Genomic DNA, 9,265 nt, shown 5'->3' on the forward strand with positions numbered 1-9,265 from the left:
ATACAACGCTCCATTTCTTGTCGAACAGACAAACATGGGGGGGAAAAAGATAAGACGACAGAACGTAGAGCTCTTAGCGGCACTGCGCTGAAACCGAGGTTCGGTTTGGTCTGATGAATATTCTGCACATTCGCCAGATATGCTGTCCTTTAAAAATTCGAACAAGTATGATAAACTGACCTCAGGTTGGGGAGCTTATGAAGACAAACGTGAACAATGAACCATGAACAGCTCGTGTTGCTCCATTTTGTAAAGTGTGATGCTCTGCTTTATGAAACGTTAAGGACTGAATATCTGGCGAATATCAAAATTTGCCACTGTTACAGGAAATGGATGAGAATGAGAACAGATCTAGAGCATTTCAGTGTGGCCACAGGAGCTATCTGCTCCAGTCATTTGGGAGGTCTAACAACACTGGTATCTAATGTATCGTGTTAGTCTATCATAGTTTAGCTAACTATATAACCTATAGTATGTATAATAGCATCACTTTTCAGAGTATATTCCAACTCTTGATTTATTGAAAATAAATGAATTAAAATATTTAAAAAATTACCACTCGTTGACGCGGCTCCGAGGTCCAGCTCCAGCAACCCATCCTGGCCATTCAGTTTTGAATACTAACGTACCAGGAAAGGGAACATGAGTGAGTGTTAGTGCCTAAATTCACACAGTAATAATGAGTGCGAACTCAGTGCCAAAATCTATCTGGTGCCTGCACTAAGCATTGATAAACAACAAGCTAGCAGCACGTAACTGCTGTAGATGGTTAGTAAAAAGGTTGCTAACATTAGCAAAAGGATTAAGTTAGCGTCGCTCACAACCATCACCTTTTCAAATATTCGCTCCAAAGTATTTCTGTATATTTGAGCATTTATCACCAACTGATCCATGTTCGTTAGCTTGCTAATCAAAGTTAACGTTCCCTGTTTTCAAACGCGTCTTCTTCTTGGCTGTATTTCCGGCAGATTCGACTCTTCCCAGCGTATTACTGCCCTCCACAGGTTAAAACCACTACATACAGTCACGCCAACGTGTGTAACAAGCAAAAGGGTTTATTTTCAATTATCTGATAGGTAGCCTAGCCTAGTTCTATTAATACATCCATGAGCCTAGCCTATGGTCTAGACCAGGTCCATCTTGGTTTATGTGCTGGGGCCGGCTTGTTTCTCTTCAGGACTGGTTAGTAGGACGGAACCAGCTAGCATTGAAATAGCTGCACTGAATGAAATCCACAGGCTGCCGAGTTTGACCAAAAGTCTGGAATGAGATTTTTTCACTTAGGAGCATAATCTAGTGCAGGGGTCTGCAACCTGTTGCTCTACTATATTATTACACAAAATCAGTTGTACAGTAGGTCTCAGATCAGTTATAGGCCTACCGTTTCAGACATGTTTGCTGAAGTGGATAGGTTGATACTGTATGTATGATCAAATAATATCACAGACACAATCCAACAGCTTGTAAACAACATGATAATCTACGATAGGACCAAGATTGTGTAAAGCACTTGTGTGGGGAGCAAGATCTGTATATGGATTCTCAACAGGTAAACCTACTGTATGTAAATGTGGGCCAGTCAGAGGGGGAGAGTGTGATTTCAGTATCACCCCAACACAGGACAATGAAGCACTGGTCTCTGCCATGCCTATGACAACATACACGTAAGTGTGTGTGAGTGTGTGTGTGTTCAGCTCAGTGTACAGGTCGCTCCAAAACATTATTTACATGTTATAAAAGTCCAGTAGAAATTTGAGAATTTCCCTGGACAATGTACAGATGTACAATAGACCCACTATATAACACCAGCAGCAGTGTTTATAAATTGCTTTTCTTCATTCAAAGTCCTTGCCTACGATAGGACCAGGATCACACAGGATATGTTTTGAGGCCCCTAGTTGGGCCCTGTGAATATTGAGGTTAAATACTAAGGTACACAAGCAAGTATCAGTCGTCGTCGCTGCTCCACACATCTTCAAAGGCAGTTGGACCTGTCACCACCGTCCTAGCATACAAAAAGACACTTCAGTGTTTTGTATGTAGTAAGTTTAGTGTAGGCTTTGGAGTCTAATGCTCCATAATTAGGTGCCATGACAGGGCAGCAGTAGCTGTGGAGGTGTAGTACTCATCTGGGAATCTGAAGGGTCCCGGTTCCGATTCCAGCTCCTCCCGGCAGTGGGTTGAAGTGTCCCTGACCAAGACACTGAAACCCTAACTGGTCCCGATAAGCAGGTTGGCGCCTTGCATGGCTGCTTCTGCCGTCGTTGTGTGAATGTGAGGTATTGTAAAGAGGTTTGAGTGATCGGTAGGCTGGAAAAGCACTATATAAATGCAGTCTATTTACCCTCACTGTTCACAGTAACTATTATACGTAGCTGCCCTGATAGATGAGGCTTTGTTTGGGTTTTAGACATTCTATGAAAAAGAAATAAAAGAAAAAAACTGACCATGTTCTATTGAAAGTGAAAATATTTTATTAGCATATAGTTTATCAATTCTTAATAAAATATGCAAAGTACACACAAAGTTTGGTGACACACAAACTGTTTGAGAACATGGAACATAGAATGCCCTGCACAACAAATTTACCCTTGGGCATTAATAAAGAAAACTTTGAACCTATTTCAGGAACTCCTCAAATCGTATTCGTGGTGGTTTTTCCTCAAACAATGACCATAACTGTAAACCGTGGCCACTAGGTGGCGGCATGCCGAAGGCCAGAGACATCATTTATAGAGCAGTCTCAACAACACACTGGAGGTGAACCTCGGGAACAGACACTCTGCCATTCTGCTCTGTCAGATGACTTCTCTGGAAAGAGAGGGAAGATCTCATTGATACTTGACTTTACACTATCAACAGCAATGTTGTCAGCCTCAGTGAGTACATATGATTTTTGAACTTGAGCAACAGATCTATATTATTATTCTCTCTAAACAGGAAAGAGAGGAGACCAATAAAAAATTTAACAAAATTAATTAAAAAAAATATATATTATTAAGTCTAAGTCTAGAGTTGTCGACATCTGATATATGCCTAAACCGTGGTTTTGCACCTGGGAGGGATGAGCCTGTGGGAGCCTGTGCTCCCTACGAGTTGTGGCAGACGGGGAGCACACACCTTCAGTCACAGGCTCTTCCCTCCCCGGTGCAAAACGGTTCAGGCGTTCCTGTGTGCCAGCAACCATCACTCAGGCTAATATCAATGTTCTAATTTTAGCTTAATTAAATATTACAGGCTATTAGGCTAGCCTACTCTTCAATTAAACAAAATAAATCACGTTTAGATCTAATTAATAAGCTGTAAAGATACAATAGCCTGAAGTACTGTTTTGAGGAGAGTGAAGTGAGTAGCCCTGCACAACGAATGCAAATTGGCTGCCACTGAGTGGTTGAGAAACTGTTTTAGACTAGTCGTACAGTCGCTTGCAAAACCACTGCCTTGAAAATAATCGCTGCGCACATCCCTATCTATAACAGTGCCTTACCCCCCCCCCCCTCCCTTGTTATATAATAGGATACACACGTTCACCATCCACCGTCAGTCTTGTGTGTCGCCCATCACTTGTGCGTCCGGGTGCTGGATCAAGGGCTCTGTGATGTCAAAGGCATCGATGAGCTCCTAGGAGAGATGCAACAACAACAACACGAAAGGTGAGAGGACTCGTCACACGGAGGGACATCCAACAACTTTTCACAGAGCAGTTTTGGTGCAGCCATGGAGAGAGAGCCACGTCCAATGGCCGATGGTATGGAGAGTTTGTACGTAGGTGCATGTGAGAGAGACGCAGGATGAGAATGTGGTGAAGGAGCATTAGAGCCCTGCGAGAGCCAGGCGTACCCTCCAGGTCTTGGGACTGATGGAGATCACACACTGCTGACGCTTGGACGTACCACCGGCCTCCACCTCCCCCTCCTCCACAGGGGCTGAGACACAAACACGTACAGAAATAAACACACACAGAACACACACACACATACATACATAAACACACATGCACAGAACACACACACACAGAACACATAGAGATTCATAACCGCCCAGAACAACTAGACATGCTCAAGCTCAGATCAGCGAGGTGACATGGGTTACACAGGACTCCCTCCTCACCTATACAGGGCAGCTTGTCACTGTCGAGGTACATCCTGGCCAAGCCATCCTGGGCAACACACAAACACAGTTAATATTACTTATGTGGGACTTCCGGTATGGCGCAGGTGTGAGAAGACGTGTGTTGGAGGCTCTCCCTGCCTATTGTTTAAAATGACTTGCAAAGTGCCATTCTCAGTCCACCAATTTGATTTTCGGAATTATATTATGAACAAAAGAACCCTTAGACAGACAAAGATAAAAGAAAGAGAAGCTTCTGAAATGGCTGACGGAAGAGATTCTAACATGAGAAAGGCGACTGCTAACGATGCTAACAAAAATGGTGACCGTAGCCGCCCGCCCGTTGGTGTTTATGCTACTTGGGATCCTTGCTCTCCCATCTTCAATAGCGATGGGCTACTGATAGGGAATCGTCACGTCAGAATTGGCCAGTGTCGTCAGTGGTATGACGAGGGGATACACAAGCTCAAATACATTTTTGGAGAGAATGGGCTGCACTCTTTTGCCGACTTGAGAAGTCAGTTTAATCTACAAAGTACCACCTTTTTCTTTGATTTGCAACTGAGAACTGCTATGAGAACCTATGGGGTCCCGTGGCACTCTTTGCTTGAGGTACATCCATTGCTCAAAACGCTACTCGGGGTCAATGGCACAAGAGGGCTGGTGTCTTAAGTTTATGGGTACATGCTGGAGAAAACATATCTTCCTCTACCACTGGAGTCGGTCTGGCGAACCGAGATCCCTGAACTGGATCCTGAGTTTAACTGGGAGGAAGTTTGGGAGTATATAAGACAGTCGTCCAGGTGCCCCGACCACCAGCAGATCCATTTTAATTTCATCCACTGGACGTATATGACTCCGCGTAAGCTGCATATCATGAAGGTTAAGGCAGACCCGAAGAGTACATTGTGCCCTGAGTGTGCAATTGGTACTTTTTACCACATAATATGGGAATCCCCAGGGGTGGCCAGGTTCTGGCGGTTAGTAGCAGACAAACTCTCAGCTTTTTAACATATAACTGTACCTTTGACTCCTTCCGTATTTATATTGAATGATCTTTCTAAACTTAATCTACAAAAACCCCAAGAGCATGTGTTTTTGGCAGGCCTCACGGTGGCGAAGAAAATGGTGGCGACAAGGTGGAAACCACCACACACGCAGACTCTGAGTCAGTGGGCGCTGTCTTTTCTAGATGTAGTCTACCTCGAGCTGTCTACACACGTGTCCATGGGGCGAGAGGCTACTTTGAGACTATGGTCCCATACTCAAAAAATATAAAAAGCATTCAGTTCAAAAATTCTTTCAGGATCTCTGCCGATCCTGAAAGAATTTTTGAACTGAATGCTTTTTATATTTTTTGGGCAGTTTTTTCTTGGTCCGGTAGGGGGGGGTTGGTCAGGGGGGGATAGCAGGGGGGTTGTCATTACTTGGGGAGGGAGGGGAAGGGTATTGATCACATACTGTGTTAAATGTTTATGCCACACCGTTTTATTGTAACTGTTGTGCAAATGTTCCAAGTGTGGATACATAGCTGTCATTGTATTGTACCTTTCTTCTTATAATAAAAAACATTTCAACAAAATATTGCTTATGTAAGTAGTCAGAGCTGATGGTGGCCCCCTCCATCCGTAGGTCATGTGTGTGTGTGTGTAAACAGGTGGGGTAGGTGGGGATCGAACTAACAACCTTCCACATGGGAACCCAAAGATCTACTGCTAGACCAAAGAGGAGTTCCCCGAGAGCCGGCGTAAATATTTGGTCTTTTCAGTCTCAGGCAGGGCTACTCATCAAGCTTTTGTTTGAAACAACATGTCCTGTGGTACATGTGGCTGACTTACCCTGATTAGGAAGGACACGTGGAATATGTTCTCCACCGTCCGGGAGAAGGAGGTGGGATTGATCACAAACTCGTAGTAGGAGATTGGAGATGATGCTGGAGAAGTTGGAGGAGACACAAACAAATCACTTGGCTTCATAAGTGATATGCTGTTATAAAACAGTTTCCTGAAAATCACACGAATAGTTATTGAACAGCCAACACTTACGGTCATCTAAGAAGTAGCTTCGCAGATATCCCAGAATCCTCTCTACTTCCTTCTCTGTGGCCTCCTGGTGAGACTCCTCAATCTTCTTCATCTGACAGACAGAAGGACACACACTACTGTTGAGAGCATGGACACATCCCACAGTGTACCAGCTACCAACTCAGATACATAACCATGAGAATGCAAGTGATGCCAGCAGAGCTGCGTTGACTCTTGCCTATACAACAGACAACGGACTCTGCACAACTGTATACTTGAATGTTATTTAATTGCACTGCCTTTATCATGGACACAGACACAGTCATCCATTATCGGATGGGATAAGTAGATGAGGATGATACTGATCTGACTGCTAAACTGCGGATAGTAAATTGCCAGTTTGGGAGGCTTTAAATGTCTAGCTGCGTACCTAGAACTGGAAAGAGGAACTGATTAATGCTCGGATGGGATAAGTAGATGAGGATGATACTGATCTGACTGCTAAACTGCGGATAGTAAATTGCCAGTTTGGGAACCTTTAAATGTCTAGCTGCGTACCTAGAACTGGAAAGAGGAACTGATTAATGCTGATAAGATACTGTAAGGACAAGCAATGACAAGAATTCCAATGTACCTGTACTTGTTGCACATGGCAAATAAACTTTCTATTCTATTCTACTCAAGTTCATATCTATAAGTATGTAAGTGATGCAAGCAGACCTGTGTGGGCATGATCCGCTTGACCTCCTTGGTGACCTTCCTCTGGCGTTCTACCCTCTGTCTTGGAGGAGGAGGCTCTGCCAAGAATGAGCCCATCCTGAGCAAACACACACACACACACACACACACACACTTAGCGTTACAGCCATGCTCACACGTGTATTTATTTAGGCTACCTGAATATTGTCATACAAAAAACTTCCTCACCCTCCCAAACAACAATTAAGTCAATACAACAGAGACAGTCAGTCAGAGAGACACAGACTGAAGGGTGTTTTTTTTAAACAGTATTCGGATAGGCCCCCGGGAGCCACTCACATGTAGTGGAAGGAGGGGGCGGTCCTGAAGCAGCACTCCGCCCTCTTCGCCACCCTCTGCCAGGCGTCCGGGGGGAGGTAGCCACTGGTCACACCCGTCTCCCCGTCCTCCTCACCCTCCAACCGGTTTAGTCCCATGAAAGACAGCTGGGTGACAAAAATGAAGACAAAACTAAACATCAACCACCAACGTTCGGAACACATACGATTCAAAACACACATGCTGACCACCCACTAAGTTCATGGTAAAAACAGGCGCACCTGTGTATTTCCCACAACATATACATCACTCCTGTGGATGACCACCAGCTCACCAGGTGCTCGGCGAAGGCAGAGGGGTCGAAAGTCGATCCCTCAGCATGTAGCTGACTAGCCTTCTCCTTGCCCAGGTCTGTGGCCAGTACTAGGAGCTGAGCATCCAAGGCTGCCTCCCTTGCCTGACGCACTGGCAGGAGCAACACAAACACAGCACCATCATTGGGTTAGACCATTACGTTAGTCATTTAGCAGACACTTTCATCCAAAGCGATTTACAATAACTGCATTTCACGTTGGAAGTCAGTGTACTACTACTCACCAGAACTCACAAGTACATCTCCTTTCTACAAAAGTGACTTAGAGCATAATCATGTGCTAACGGTGAAGTGCAAGAATACATTCAGACCAAAATACATTCAGACTTTAATGCTGACAGACGGGGATTAATTGAAAGAGGATACAAATAGGCTACTTGACATTAGATCTGGAATAGGTGGCATACCTTCTGCAAACAGCTTGTTTGCCTCATCCAAAACGTCAGTGAGTTTGTTATTGGTGGGGCTGAGCATATCCTCTCGGTTCTCTGAAATCAGAGATGATCAACAAGAGCAAGAAGTCAAAACTTTGGTTCGGTGTAACGTTTGCAACCAGCACACAGGTGTCAACATAGGCGCTACAGGATTCAACAGGCGGGGTTCGGCTCATGGACTCACGTTGAACAGAGCTGATGAGGTCCCGGTACTTGCTCCGGATCTCTCTCCTCCTGGCCGGGTCGTTGCCCTCATCATCTTGCATCTCGACCGGGCTGCTGTTTGCCTCCTCGTCATCGACAGCATCACTCCGGTCCGCTTTGCTTCGCCCGGACACACCGCTCTGTCGGGCCGTGGACTCGTCGCCTCCTCTACCGGATTTTCTCATCTTTGGGGTACCAGCTACCACTAACTTAACCAATGTTTAGGTAGCAATGATTTTGTTCTCTCCAAAGCTCCTCTCGGGCTTCCGTCCTTTCCCCTATTCCTAACTGGGAGTGGAGGAAGTGTGGATGAGTGTAAGTACAGTAACAAAACATAAACACGATCGTTACGTTCATGTACCTTCATATGCGGAAATCGACCTCTGATCGCTATCCAGGCAAGCTTGCTATGCTAGCATTAACTAACGCTAGCTAGCTGACTAGCCATTGAAAGTATTGGCATTATTAGTTAGCTAGCTAACATGCTCTTTTCACACTACGTTATGCTACAACTTAAGTTTCCAGCTGAATATTTTCGTGCACCTTCAATGAAGCCCAAGAAACAGTCGCAAACTCCCCGCCGTTCCGATCATGGAGGGTTCCAATTCTTCTTCTTCTTCTGTTGCGTTTCCGGCAGTGTAGACGCGTCGAAGCGTATTACTGCCCTCCACCGGTCAGGAGTTCTACTGATTACCTTTTAGGCCTATATTATACCTCCATGAGGTAAACCAGCACTTTATATTCTATCATACAGTCCCGTGTTGTGCATGAATTGTAGCACTGCTTCTGTGATCAGCTGGTGGTTCTCACTCAGGCCAAAGAAAGAATGAATCGAGAATGAACAGACTCCTAATGCAGTCAGTGATCTGTAAAAGGACTGTCTCTGTTCTCTGTACCGTACCGAGTACATTCCATAAAAACATGTTTCACCATTTCAGGGCTCCCACACTCACCCAACCCAGTGCAATGTTTTCCCCCAATAACCAGGCCAGGTCAAGCCTGGCTTATGTGCGTGGCTGGCTTGTTTCTGTTCAGGACTGGTCAAACGGAAGCTAGTCACACCATTGAAATAGCTGTGAATTGAAATTACATGAAATATCCAT

General features: G+C 44.9%; 1 protein-coding gene across 3 annotated transcripts; it reads right to left on the bottom strand.

Moving 5' to 3' along the window:
- Positions 1–2,526: 2,526 nt before the first annotated feature.
- Positions 2,527–8,761, bottom strand: nsmce4a (NSE4 homolog A, SMC5-SMC6 complex component). Of its 3 annotated transcripts, none has more exons than XM_084456296.1 (12): positions 8,706–8,761; positions 8,143–8,450; positions 7,932–8,012; positions 7,486–7,616; positions 7,173–7,318; positions 6,855–6,951; positions 6,156–6,246; positions 5,949–6,043; positions 4,111–4,159; positions 3,841–3,926; positions 3,526–3,621; positions 2,527–2,811 (listed from the first exon to the last, which is right to left on the bottom strand). In XM_084456296.1, exons 2-11 carry the CDS (start codon positions 8,345–8,347, stop codon positions 3,541–3,543), a joined length of 1,062 nt encoding a protein of 353 aa, XP_084312422.1. In that variant the 5' UTR covers positions 8,348–8,450; positions 8,706–8,761; the 3' UTR covers positions 2,527–2,811; positions 3,526–3,540. The 3 variants fall into 3 exon arrangements, with proteins under 3 accessions (XP_084312422.1, XP_084312423.1, XP_084312421.1); XM_084456297.1 differs by having other exon boundaries at positions 2,527–2,806; positions 8,524–8,744; XM_084456295.1 differs by having other exon boundaries at positions 8,524–8,744.
- Between the last annotated feature and the right edge of the window lie 504 nt (positions 8,762–9,265).

Source organism: Borostomias antarcticus (genome assembly GCF_949987555.1).
Source record: "Borostomias antarcticus genome assembly, chromosome: 22".
Classification (NCBI taxonomy): domain Eukaryota; kingdom Metazoa; phylum Chordata; class Actinopteri; order Stomiiformes; family Stomiidae; genus Borostomias; species Borostomias antarcticus.

Bases quoted from the DNA above. Each gene is read 5' to 3' on its own strand.
- nsmce4a (XM_084456296.1), bottom strand. From the start codon at position 8,347: ATGAGAAAATCCGGTAGAGGAGGCGACGAGTCCACGGCCCGACAGAGC. The intron at 6,247-6,854 runs GTCTGCTTGCAT...TCTGTCTGTCAG, and splicing joins AGCGGATCATGCCCACACAG to ATGAAGAAGATTGAGGAGTC. The intron at 3,622-3,840 runs GTACGCCTGGCT...CATCTCTCCTAG, and splicing joins TCAGTCCCAAGACCTGGAGG to GAGCTCATCGATGCCTTTGA.